Source organism: Anabrus simplex, chromosome 1 (genome assembly GCF_040414725.1).
Source record: "Anabrus simplex isolate iqAnaSimp1 chromosome 1, ASM4041472v1, whole genome shotgun sequence".
In the NCBI taxonomy this organism is placed as follows: domain Eukaryota; kingdom Metazoa; phylum Arthropoda; class Insecta; order Orthoptera; family Tettigoniidae; genus Anabrus; species Anabrus simplex.
In genome coordinates, this window is record NC_090265.1 from 34184024 (window position 1) to 34198238 (window position 14215).

The following is a 14215-nucleotide window of genomic DNA, read 5'->3' on the forward strand; positions in this document are numbered from 1 at the left end:
CATCAGCCCTCTTTTTTCTTTTTTTCTTTTGTGAATAAACGTTGCACTAACACATTGAAGGTTTTCGGCGGCAGAAGGATGAGAAAGGGCTAGAATTGGCCTTAATTCACTTACAGCCCCAGAATTTGCATGGTGTGAAAATGGGAAACCACGGAAAACCATCTTCAGGGCTGCCGATGGTAAACACTAATCAGAGAGAAAAAATGGAAGGGTCCGACACTTCGAGAAATGAAGGTATCGGTCGGCCAAACAAAGGCAAGGTCCACGAAGGGCGTGAAAATGAAAGTCTCCGTAGGCCTCGAAAACCAACACAGTTACGGTCGGAAAAGAACAAGAGTTCTGAACAAGGGATCACTGTAAGTACCTAGGTGTTAATGTAAGGAAAGATATTCATTGGGCTAATTACAAATAAAGGATACAGGTCTCTGCACATGGTTATGAGGGTGTTTAGGGGCTGTAGTAGGGATATAAAGAAGACAGCATATATGTCTTTGGTAAGACCCCAACTAGAGTATGGTTCCGGTGTATGGCACCCTCACCAGGATTACTTGATTCGAGAACTGGAAAAAATCCAAAGAAAAGCAGCTCGATTTGTTCTGGGTGATTTCTGACAAAAGAGTAGCGTTACAAAAATGTTGCAAAGTTTGAGCTGGGAAGACTTGGGAGAAAGAAGGTGAGCTGTTCGACTAAGTGGTGTGTTCCGAGCTGTCAGTGGAGAGATGGCGTGGAATGACATTAGTAGACGAATAAATTTCAGTGGTGTCTTTAAAAGTAGGAAAGATCGCAATTTAGGGTAGTGTAGGAAGTCAAGAGGACAAATTGGAGCAAACATTCGTTTATAGGAAGGGGAGTTAGGGATTGTAATAACTTACCAAATGAGATGTCCGGCTCCATGGATAAGTGGTAGCGTGCTGGCCTTTAGTCACAGGGGTTCAATTCCCGGTAGGCTCGTGAATTTTAACCATCATTGGTTAATTTTTCTGGCACGGGGATTGGGTGTATGTGTAATCTTCATCTTCATTTCATTCTCATCACGACGCGCAGGTCGCCTACGGGAGTCAATTCGGAAGGCCTGCACCTGGTGAGTCGAATATGTTCTCGGACACTCCCGACACTAAAAGCCATACGCCATTTCATTTCCACCAAGGGGAATGCTCAATAAATGTCCAATCTCTTTGAAATCATTTAAGAAAAGGCTAGGAAAACAACAGATAGGTAATTGCCACCTGGGCGACTGCCCTAAATGCAGACCAGTATTGATTGATTGATTGATTGATTGATTGATTGATTGATTGATTGAGCAAGGGAGGTAGGACAGGATAAATGAAAGTGAGGAACCTGGTAAAAGTGCAAGCAATGCCAGGACTCAGCCAAGGACCCCGTGGTCACCAAGCGACGCTCCCAATTTAAGAGCCGCTGGGGCGCCTTTAGGTAACCTCTTAAGACAGGCAGGGGATAACCCTAGTCACAGGGAGATAATAATAAGGAACCGCGATCTGGTGAAGATCAAGAGAACTAACCTGAACAGAGGCGAGTGGATTGCCGTCCAGCGTCGTCCTGTTGACAGTGTCGAACTGCTGGAAGGCTCCTGGAGGTAGGAATTGGATCTGATTGTGGTCTAGCCGCAGGGTGTCGAGCGCCCAGTGTGCGCGGCCCGGCTGGTCATGTCCGCGGTCGCCAGCTCCCGGCACCATGGAGTTCATGGAACTGGAGTGTAGCCCCGCGATACGGTTGTAGCTGAGGTCCAGATGACGCAGGGTGTGGAGTTCGTTCAGCTGACGGTACGGGACGGCGTTCAGTTGGTTGTCGGCCAGGTTGAGACGCACCAGTCGTGGAGGGCCGGAGCGGAAGGTGCTGGCCTCCAGGTCCACCAGGCCATTGCCACTGAGGTCGAGAGTCTCCAGGAGGGGCACCGTGCTGAACGCATCAGGAGTGATGGTGGACAGCGCGTTGTCCTTGAGGTACAGCTCCAAGAGACTGCCTTCCAGACCTCGCCACATGTCGCTGCTCACTTCCGCGATTTTGTTTCCTGTAAGACATCAACCAGTGGCGTATACTGAGGGCTATCAAAGTCCAAACCTCAGCTGAGAATGACGGAAGTCTAAAGCACATTATAATGTAAGCATCGGACACCTTGTTCCATTTACGAAACTTGAACGCAGTGAGAAAAACGTCGCACGTATTTCTGAGAACCAGGCATCGGAGACTGAAATTGAAGTCCAGACTCTCGTCCCTCCCCCCTCGTCTCTCCCTACCGGGCTTGCTGCTGTATATCGGATAGGAGCGGGTACCGGGTTGATAGCTGTGCTAGGCTTCGGTCCGTCAAATCGCCGCTGCTAACTATCAACCATGCGTTCCTCATCGAATATACGTCCTCACGTCTTACTTCTGACTTAATTATATAGATAGCAGTGCGCTGGTATTTCACTACCGTTTACTTCTACATCCTTGTAGGAAGACACTGCAGGGCTGCTGTTATAGGAGCAATATAGTTTTCTTTTTATTGGTAGATCTGCTAAAATGAAATTTAATATTTCAGGTTTAGTGTTCTCTTTTGTTAGTTGGAATCGAACCCGTGATCATGGGAGGGACATCACCACTGATCTCCCGAGGAAGCTAATTAACCAGTGAACTATGGGTACGACTGCTGTAAAATTCGACATTTAAAATAATAATAATAATAATAATAATAATAATAATAATAATAATAATAATAATAATAATAATAATAATAATAATGGTGAATGCCATCGGTATTGGTTTAGTGATGACCTAATAGGGATAAAATGAATGGCGAAGACGCCATAAACACTCGGTCCCGAAGCCAGGGATATTAACAGTACAAGGGGTTGATTCTGAAAATTGGACCGGGGCTTTAGGACCAAAGAAAAGCAATCTATCCATTTAGCCACAAAGCCGAACTTAAATTTGCTAAACCTTAGGCTACCATCTCCACTGATCGGGGGTTGAGCTTTGGCAGCAGCAGAGGCCAGGACCGTAGCTTGTGAAGCAGCCTTCACAACACAGCGGGCTTCTCCGTTGGCTATTGGCTGCAGCTGAAAGCGCGTAAGGCTTGACGTCACTAAACCAAACATCGAAAGGGGGGAAACCTAAGTCTAGTGGTAGCCCTGTCTTGATCCCAGCATACGCCACTGACATCAACCATTCACTGGTCACTTCTACAAGAGAGATATTCCCATACCTATCATACTGATCAAATACGAGGGTTGTGCATAATGTATCGCAACACTTTCACGGGCGCAGTTCTACCCTTAGGTCACATGGTCACGTGCCCTATCATCAATGAAGCATTTAAGAAAACGCGTATTTATGACGTCATTTTTCTTTAACACAAACTTTGTGTAGCGTTTATGCGTTGTACAGCGGCGTTTTTACTCTCCGAGATCTAAGCAGCAGTACGGGAGGCGCACGCATAGTTTTTGACCTTGCAAGGAGCGTGCACTTGTCCGACCTCGCAAGCATCAGTCGCCAGTCTGAATCTCAGCTGTGAGACAGTTATCATTGCAACGCCGTATTTTCGTATGTAAACGTTATTTTAAGTACGAGTACGCGATACATTTGTTCAGCAATTTCCTGGTGATGTGCCTCCTTCACGAGCACAAGTTCACGTAATTGTAAATAAATTTGTAACTACTGGCTCAGCGCTCGATAAAAAAACGTGCGCGCACAAGAACAGTTTTAACAGAGGGAAAGCTGGATGACAATGGTGTGAATCTTCAGCGGTCACCGAATGAATCACTCACAAAATTAGCACAACAAGTAGGTGTTTCGGTTTCTTCTGCACCCAGAGCTACAAAGCTGTTACAGGTTTACACGGGCCCATTGTTCAAAACCTGCTGATCCAGCCACAAGAGTGAGATATTGTGAGTGGTATCTTGTATCACTGAATGGTCGTTTATTCGACCCCCAGCTTGTGTTCTTTTCGGATGAGGCCTGGTTTCTTCTTAATGGTCGTGTGAACAGTCAAAACTCTCGTTATTGGTGTGCAGAAAATCCTAATGGTAGTTCTGAAGTCCCTTATTATAGAGCATGACACTTTTAGCATCTTTTATAAGGTAAGATTTAATATAAGGTAGTATACACCAGGGCCTCTCAGAGTGCATGCACTGTGCACGATGCAAAAGACGACTTCGCTTGGGTGACCAGATGCACACCCCCACTCCTCGATTTGGAGCAATAGCGTTGTCTCTCTCTTTCCCCACGCCTGTCTCGCTCGCTCCGCCTGTATCCCTCTTCCTCACTTGCTCCGTAGCGCTCCAAATCCGAGCCGAGTTGAACCGAGCTTAGCCGAGTAGCCTAGAGACGAAGCGTTGGTCCGAGCCGAGCCGAATGGGACGGATGCACAGTGCACGGAGCTCTTGCGCCTCAATTTGCACGCGTGAGATTTTGGGCGTTTGAGAGACCGTGGCATACACACTTAAAGCAGGGCGGTTGCGCACGTCGTAAGTTGGGCTGAGGCAGCTGCTGTAGCGAAGAGTACAAACACCGTGCGCTCGGTCTGGGTTTGTAAGAGACTGTTCTCGTATATTAGAAGAGACTTGCCAACATAGCAATGGTCGCATTCTAGTTGTGCGTTTCGTCTCTCATTCGTCTCCCCATGCCTCTGTGCTCGGGAGACGGAGTGGGGCTGGTTTATTTTTAACGTCTCTGCTGGCCAATACTTTGCATCTCAAGCAGCAGCTTGACATTGACATCCTCTGTGGGTGGGGGAGGTAGAAAAACATCCACGGCATCCCCTCCCTGTCGTAACAGGTGACTGAAAGGGGTCACAAGGGCTCTTAAGTTGGTAGCGTAGGTTGGCGACCACGGGGACCTCAGCTGAGTCGTGCCATTGCTTCCACTTACTTGTGCCAGGCTCTTCACTGTCATCTATCCTATTCGACCTGCCTTGGTCAACTCATGTTCTTTTCCGACCCCGGTGCTATCAGAGCATTCAAGGACTAGGGAGTCTTCGTGACCCTTGTCTTTCTTTCGCCGATACCTTCATTTTTCGAAGTGTCGGATCCCTCCCACTTTTCCCTCTGATTAGTTTTATATAGAGGATGGTTGCCTAGTTGTACTTCCTCTTAAAACAATAATCACCACCACCTGACAATGACACTGTTTATGTATGACAATTTTTACATCAGCCATAAGTTCGAGTTTGTGTTAACATTAGTTAGTTGTGAAATGCTCTGAGATATTCTCAAATATAGGTGTTTTGGGGGAAACAAATTTGTAATAAGGGAATGGGTAGAGCAATATGGGATTTGCAGAGCATACAAAGCGGGGCGTCAAATGGATGAGTCTGGAAAAAACAGAATCCTGATGTTCAACTTTTTATTTTGAAGAAAATAAACCAATGAAATTAGACGAAGTATGAAATAAATACTGAATGGAGTATTACCTGTGAGGTTCAGTAGTCGTAGTTTTTGAAGATGTCTAAGTGCTCGGCTCGGAACAGCTGTCAGCTGGTTGTGCTGCAGCTCCAGCTCCCAGAGAGAACGTTCCAGACCCTGGAAGGCCTCGTCCGGGATGTGGGGCAATGGGTTCTCGCTGATCTGCAGGCGATATACTCCTGTGGAAGAAGAACAAAGCTGTAATTTCTGCGATGTAGGACAGTGCGTCCTCAAGAACAGAACCATGATGTCCTCCTGAACCCTACCTCCATGAACAGCAGATACTGTAACATCGGAGTAGAAAACCACTCTTAATTTCCGGTTCACTTGCATGCAGAAAATCTGGCCCATACTCTCAGGTTGCAACAGTGCTTTTACTTCCGTAAGGTTTCCATATATATTTAACTAACACCTAACTATACCTAGCCCTTACTACTTCTCTCTGTCAATGGCCTAAGGTATAACCTGAGAAAAAGGAACCACTTTTACCTTTGCGAAAATCAAATGATCATGAAAATATGTCTCCCGGTCATGGCCATCCATCAACGGCTGCTAATTTCAGATGACAACCAGCCATAACCTGCACGGTTGCTAGGTAACATGTCTGACCATCCATCCATACCTTACATCACTGCCTGCACGGTCCGACTCGTTGGCTGAACGGTCAGAGTACTGGCCTTCGGTTCAGAGGGTCCCGGGTCGATTCCCGGCCGGGTTGGGGATTTTAACCTTAATTGGTTAATTCCAATGGCACGGGGGCTGGGGGTATGTGTTGTCTTCATAATCATTTCATCTTCATCAAGAAGCACAGGTTGCCTACGGGCGTCAAATAGAAAGACCTGCACCTGGCGAGCCGAATCCGTCCTGGGATCTCCTGGCACTAAAAGCCACACGACATTTCATTTTACTGCCTGCACGGTTGCTAGGAAACACTGTCTGACCATCCATCCATACCTTACATCACTGCCAGCACGGTTGCTAGGAAACACTGTCTGACCATCCACCCATACCTTACATCACTACCTGCACGGTTGCTAGGTAACATTGTCTGACCATCCATCCATACCTTACATCACTACCTGCACGGTTGCTAGGTAACATTGTCTGACCATCCATCCATACCTTACATCACTGCCTGCACGGTTGCTAGGTAACAATGTCTGACCATCCATCCATACCTTACACCACTGCCTGCACGGTTGCTAGGTAACATTGTCTGACCATCCATCCATACCTTACATCACTGCCTGCATGGTTGCTAAGTAACAATGTCTGACCATCCATCCATACCTTACATCACAGCCTGCACGGTTGCTAGGTAACATTGTCTGACCATCCATCCATACCTTACATCACTGTCTGCACGTTTGCTAGGTAACATTATCTGACCATCCATCCATACCTTACATCACTGCCTGCACGGTTGCTAAGAAACATTGTGGTAACATTGTCTGACCATCCATCCATACCTTACATCACTGCCTGCACGGTTGCTAGGTAACATTGTCTGACCATCCATCTATACCTTACACCACTGCCTGCACGGTTGCTAAGTAACATTGTCTGGCCATCCATCCATACCTTACACCACTGCCTGCATGGTTGCTAAGTAACATTGTCTGACCATCCATCCATACCTTACATCACAGCCTGCACGGTTGCTAGGTAACATTGTCTGGCCATCCATCCATACCTTACACCACTGCCTGCACGGTTGCTAAGTAACATTGTCTGACCATCCATCCATACCTTACACCACTGCCTGCATGGTTGCTAAGTAACATTGTCTGACCACCCATCCATACCTTACATCACAGCCTGCACGGTTGCTAAGTAACATTGTCTAACCATCCATCCATACCTTACATCACTGCCTGCATGGTTGCTAGGTAACATTGTCTGACCATCCATCCATACCTTACATCACTGCCTGCACGGTTGCTAAGTAACATTGTCTGACCATCCATCCATACCTTACATCACAGCCTGCACGGTTGCTAAGTAACATTGTCTGACCATCCATCCATACCTTACATCACAGCCTGCACGGTTGCTAGGTAACATTGTCTGACCATCCATCCATCCATACCTTACATCACTGCCTGCACGGTTGCTAGGTAACATTGTCTGACCATCCATCCATACCTTACATCACTGCCTGCACGGTTGCTAGGTAACATTGTCTGACCATCCATCCATACCTTACATCACAGCCTGCACGGTTGCTAGGTACCCCAGTTTGCCGTGTCACGTTACACAAATGTTCTGATAACCCCAGCCATAAGACATATGAACCATGAGCGACATTACATTCCGTGTAAAATGAAGACTGCCTCAGAAGTAGCCTACGCTCTCTCATGTTCTAGGCCTACACAAAGGTTTGATGACATTATGATTCAAAAGCATGTTGACGATTCTCTTCTAGGATTTCCTATCCTGAGCATGGTGGGTCGTCTGCCTTACAAGGGCTGCACTCGGCTGGAGATAGCCACACGAAATTATTGCTATTATTTAATTCACTGAGTTTCAGCATTTGGGGATACGTTTGGAAAATGGCGTATTTCTATTCTTCATAAGAGTTCATGTATTCACTTATTTCAATCGATTATGCATCCGACACACTTAAATCGAAAAATTGAATCATGACGCATCCGAATATTCTATGCTATACAACTGAATGCTATTTGAAATTCATTCGATTATTTTATTCGATTGTCTAAATAATAGGATGGAGGTTATTCGAATACCCAAAAATATTCGATTATGCAATCACTACAACTGCATGATATTTGAAACTCATTCGATTACTTTATTCGATTGTTTAAATAATCGGATGGAGGTTTTTCGGATACCCTAAAATATTCGATTATGCCATCACTACATCAATGATATTTGAAACTCGTTCGATTATTTTATTCGATGATTTATTCGATTAGCTAAATAATCGGATGGAGGTTATTCGATTATTGAAAATATTCGATTATCCCATCACTAGTGTGAGGTGCTCTTCGTTTTGGAAGTAACTTGTCAATCATGTTGCTAGAAGCGTGCAGGAGAGGAAAGGAGTTTGAAGCTCGAGAGGATAGGGTTGTTAGACATTTCGTTACCGACGTAATTGGAGAACATGCAAGAAAAATTGAAGAACACGTTCTCCCCTGATGCTCAGGGGATCATTAAATTCTTTCTACTATGAACAAAGTATCATCTTACAAGGATTTCAAAATAAGCGGTTAAATAACAAACACTGGTGCCTGTAAAGATGATTCCTTTTCGCGATTTAAATGTGTTCCTTTTGAAAAAGTAACTGTTCGCAAATACCGTAGACTAAAACATAGCTTGACAACAAATTTTCTGAAACTTGGATATTCCAGTTTTTAACATACTGTGCAAACACACACGTTCTAACAGAATCCTTCTTGTAAACTTCTACAAACCCTTGTTTCAACTAAGAAATATGGTGGGAACAAATGACTCTTTTCTGTTAAACATGTGCCTGTCATATTTCGCACGCTGCATCTTTCGATGCTATGGATCCATCTTTCACAAAAACATCAACATGCACGAAACGAAGTCTGCCATAGACCCTTCTTCGGAGGAAGGGACCGTCAATCGTTACGATAAAGTACTCACCTGTTCCCTGAAGGAAGTATGGTTCGATGTGCCACAGTCCGTTGTTCCTCAGGTGTAACATGAAGACCTTGGAGCTGTTGATGGCCTCAGGGATGCGAGGGAGAGGCACATCCTCACAGAAGACGATGCCCAGGTCCGGTTCGGCCTTGGAGCAGCTGCACAGCGAGTTGAAGTAGCACGGAGGATAGGTGACCGCCGTGTTCGTCTCGCGCGCCCTGGCCATTGAGGCCCACATCATGAGCAACATCGAGATCACCACCAGGGCGTAGCCCAGCTTCACGACCGCGCCCAGACTCTATGGACAAGCACAGTCACTGGTTATTACACAATCATCTGCTACCTTAAGGGGTGGGTGGACTAGAATGATTAGTGCTATTTCATTAGCATAAGATGATTTTCTGCAAATTTACCAGACATGTACAAACTGAACACCAGGGGAGATAGGTCTGATCCTTGAGGTAACCCGTTTTTGAGCTTCCTCTTTGTGTTCGTACTATTCCCCGAATATACTCGCAATATTTTATGTATGTCTATCCCTTAGTCCCTGATACAGAGTCGGGGATGAGGTGAGATGATAATGGCATGTTTTACGGACAGATGCCTTTCCTGACGCCAACCTCATATGGGGAGCTATTGAAGATGAGCTCAATGATGGTGAATGAAATTAGGTAAGGAGGTGGAAGGAATCGGCTGTGGCCTATGAATAGCTCTCCCGGAATTTTCCAGGAAGTGAAAATAGAAAACCACAAAAAAAATTCAGAACAGCTGACGGTGTGGCTCGAACCCAAGCAGGTGCCGTTAACTCGGATATACTCTGAAACATTGACAACCTGTGCGTAGACGTTTCTAAATTAGTCCTTCTCTCCAGACTGTGTCAAATGATGAAGTGATTTAGACAAATGCAGCTGATACTTTTAGCTTTCTCTGAAATTCTGCCCCAATATGAGATTTAAGCAACAGGCCTTGATCGCAGCAGTTCTCCACATCATCAGTGACTGTGACCGGCGGACCTATATCCAGGTAGTTGAGGACTTCCTCAGACCAACGGTTGAAGCAATAAAGTGGCTTCAAGAACTCGATCTTCAATTACGGTGTGCCACTCAAAGAGATACATATTTCTTGTGCTTGTATTTACGGTATGTGGTGCATTTTTCCATATGGTAAGTAATTAAATAATAATAATAATAATACGGACCGTAGTCCTGCATAAACTTGTTTAGGCTTAGTTCGACTTCCACAGGCGGGTGAACATAACGTGACGGTTGTACTTGGCCAAGCATTCCACAGGAGACCACGAATATACCGTCGCTTACGAAACAACACTGCGTTGCTAATAGTATTTACCTGGACTAGACTACTTAATTTACAATCAGTGGTTCAATATCGTGTAACATGGACAAATACCTACGCGTGTAACCACCTCGTTCACCTGATATGAACCCTGTCGATCATTTATGGGACGTGGCGGTGAGGTCCATTCACACCCAAGACTTACAAATAGAAGGAACCTGTGGGTACCGAGTCAGCATCTCTCCACAGATGTTTCTTCGACTTGTGTATCGACCTTGATAGCTGCAGTCGCTTAAGTGCAGCCAGTATCCAGTATTTGGGAGATAGTGGGTTCGAATCCTATTGTCGGCAGCCCTAAAGATGGTTTTCCGTGGTTTCCCGTTTTACACCAGGCAAATGGCTTGTTAAGGCGACGGCCGCTTCCTTCCCACTCCTAGCCCTTTCCTGCCCCATCGTCGCCGTAAGATATATCTGTGTCGGTGAGGCGTAAAGGAACTTGTAAAAAAAAAGATATTGTCGACTTGTGGAATCAATGACACGACCAGTTGCTGCACTTAGTCGAACTAGAGGAGGGCCTAGAGTTCTATCACACGACTTTTGGCATGTCAGTGTATACCCATATAATACACCTTTTCCTTCCACCCGAACATTGTTATCTTCCGCCGTATTTCCCAGTAAGCAGGATACAGCTGACGCGATATTGCAGTCAGAGAAGTACAGATTTCCCTTTTAACTTGTCCACGCTTGCCTGGAAAGCAAGCAGGCTGCTACACTCCTGTCCAGGTCAAGCTCAGCCCAACTTGAGCAAGCTACAGGCTAACTTGCTTCTTCCTGCTGCGCTAATCAACGTAGCAGTTTATTTTATTTTTGCTTCTTCGTTTTTTTTTATATGAGACTCGCGTAAATCCAGAGAGGTTTTTGCCTGTTTTTATGTAAGATTCGTCAACACATTTATTTATTTAGTGCTATGTTAATCATTACAAGCCGGCCCTGTGGTGTAGGGGAGGCCCCGGGTTCGATTCCCAGCCAGGCCAGGAATTTTTCCTGGATCTGAGGGCTGGTTCGAGGTCAACTCAGCCTACGTGATCACAATTGAAGAGCTATCTGACGGTGAGATAGCGGCCCCGGTCTCGAGAACCAAGATTAACCTCCGAGAAGATTCGTCGTGCTGACCACACGTCACCTCGTAATCTGTAGGCCTTCGGACTGTACAGTGGTCGCTTGGTAGGCCAAGGCCCTTCAAGGGCTGTTGCTCCATGGGGTTTTATTTAGTTTATGTTAGTCATTACTAAAGTTATGTTTAAATTGACTTACTAATACATACGTCTTATGTATCGTAACTAATTAACAAATAGTATTTCACTCCTCCAAAAATATTTGCATAAATAAAAACTAGGCTCTCTGACCGAAATATTCCAATACTCAAATCAACATCATTAAAATTGAGGTAAATATAACTATAAATGTAATGTATTATTGAATCTTCGAAGAGGATTAAAGCAAGGAGATACATGCTATAGGTACAAGTGATGAATATCTCAAAATAGATTATTTTCATGGTGACTTTTTGGAAAAAGTTTCGATAATTTGGGGAATCTCCTCCCCACAAAAACAAATAATTGAAAACCTAAGCATATATTTTAGACGTGATTTTTCCACTTCCTCTCTTGGTTTATGCTCTCCTATATTATAGCACCCCGGTATTTAAAGAATGGACAAGTTACCGTTTCGGAATATTACTAATGAAGTCATTAAGTGTTTGTGTATCAGGAGGTGACTGTTTTTCACTACTTAAATATCCCGAGCAACTGAAGATCCTCGCGCTGGATGCACACGCGGCAGCTACAGTAACTTCAGCACTTTCCTCGCTAGACAGGGAATTATTCAGGAACTATTCTTCCACCTCCGCAGTATATCTTCGTCGCCAATAAAATGCCCTAAATACAGTATAAAGAAGAAATGAATAATGATAAATGAAACTGGGTAAGGAAGTGGAAGGAATCGGCTGTGGCTTACGAACAGGAACTGTCCCGGTATTTTGCTGGAAGTGAAAATGGGAAACCACGGGAAACAATCTTTAAGGCTGCTGACAATGGGGTTTGAAACCTCCATCTCTTGAATACAAGCTCATAGCTATGTGCCCCCCAAGCTACCCAAAAACCCAAATCAAATCATAATTAATAAATCAGTAGAACAGATTTGGATCTCAAGTACAAAGTGACCTCTTACAAAAGAACGATTTTCCAACATATATAGGCATAGCTAGAGGCATGATTTTTTCGCATTAATTTTTGAACTATTTCGCGAGAAGGATGCTAATTTTCGCGTTATTTCGCGAAATATATATTGCCGTATCGCTTTAATGAAATTCTAAAATTAATCATTAAAGGTTTAATTACTATTACTGATCGTTGATTGTGAAGTTTTAATTGATGGACTGTACATATCTGGTACATACTTTTGAAGCCATTTCTGGACTGCAGGGTCGTCTACCTTCTCCAGCGGGATGTTGGCTTTGAGTAGCATCGCTTTTGTTTCGTGAATAAATTCTACTTTTATCACTCTTAGCTTTCTTTTGCATATCTAATGAGAGTTCTATTGTTGACTGCCGTTTCACTGTTGGAGTGCTAAATTTACGTTCTGAATGTTCCTTATTTTTAAAACAATGTTTTGAGACAGTATCTTCTTTCTCCCACTCGATACGAACATTACAAAATGTAGGCCTACACATTAAAATATTGCTTTCCGAAACGTATAAACCTGCACTCGCAAACTGTTTAGCTCTGCTGTGCATCGTAACACTTGTCGAGCTACCCATCTTCGCTACTGTCTGTGATCACTTTCTTAATTTTATCTGACCACGAAGCCGTAATACACCAATCAATTGTGCTGCTTGTAGACGTCATTAGGGATTCCAGGATTGCCCAATGCCGTCAGGAGACAGGCTGGGGTGGGATTACCAGCCACCACAAGAACAACATACCATACATTTCGTTTGGCAAGAAACCAACCTGGAGCCAACCCCTTTTCTTTTCTTAAAGAGTTTTTCCAGAAGATTAATGATAACATATTTCTTTCCTGTTGATGAATCTTTTGGGGTTGGAACACTTGCACGGAGTGACACTTGCACGGAGTGACATTTGCACGGAGCCTTTCACTCTACTTGATGAGGTAGAATGGTCATACTAACATAAATTTTGGATACCTAATCTAATTTGATAGGTACTTCGACGAAAATGCACATAAATACTGGCCTCTCCTGGAAATCCAATACCACACGCGTAAATGCTTCAACATGTAAGAAAATGACTCAAAAAGTATAAAATAGTCTTCGGCTCGCCAGGTGCAGGTCTTTTTGGTTTGACTCCCGTAGGCGACCTGCGGATCGTACACCAAGCCCCCGTGCCAGCGGAACGAACCCAGAACCCATTATGGTTAAACTTCCCGACCCTGCCGGGAATCGAACCCAGGACCCCTGTGACCAGAGGCCAGCACGCTAAACATTTAGCCATCGAGCCGGACAATAAATTCCATAAAATGACCGCATAATGACTTACAACTTTATAAAATGACATAATACAAAATGGCAAAAAATGACCTAATAAATTAGCATCTTTTTGCAATTTGTTTAAGGAATAAATTAGCATCTTTTTGCAATTTGTTTAAGGTCGCACTAAGACATCGAAGGTTTTTGGCGACGGAAGGGTGGGAGATTGGGAAGGTAGCCGCCGTGGCCTAAAAAACGGGAAAAAACGGAAAACCATCTTCAGGGCTGCCGACAGTGGGGTTCGAACCCACTATCTCCCGAATGCAAGCTCACAGCTGCGCGACCCTAACCGCACGGCCACTTTCTCGGTAATTAGCATTTTTACAATGTAGGAACTATGATAAGGATT

At 44.5% G+C, this 14215-nt stretch overlaps 1 protein-coding gene across 1 annotated transcript in view; it reads right to left on the minus strand.

The window, feature by feature from the left end:
- chp (chaoptin) overlaps window positions 1-14215 on the minus strand; it is a 152789-nt gene that overhangs the window by 100387 nt on the left and 38187 nt on the right. The window contains exons 2-4 of the mRNA XM_067155991.2: window positions 9030-9324; window positions 5408-5578; window positions 1521-2029 (exon numbers count right to left, since the gene is read on the minus strand). Of these exons, the coding sequence (XP_067012092.2) occupies window positions 1521-2029; window positions 5408-5578; window positions 9030-9324 (975 nt within the window). The remainder of the gene's footprint in view (window positions 1-1520; window positions 2030-5407; window positions 5579-9029; window positions 9325-14215) is intronic.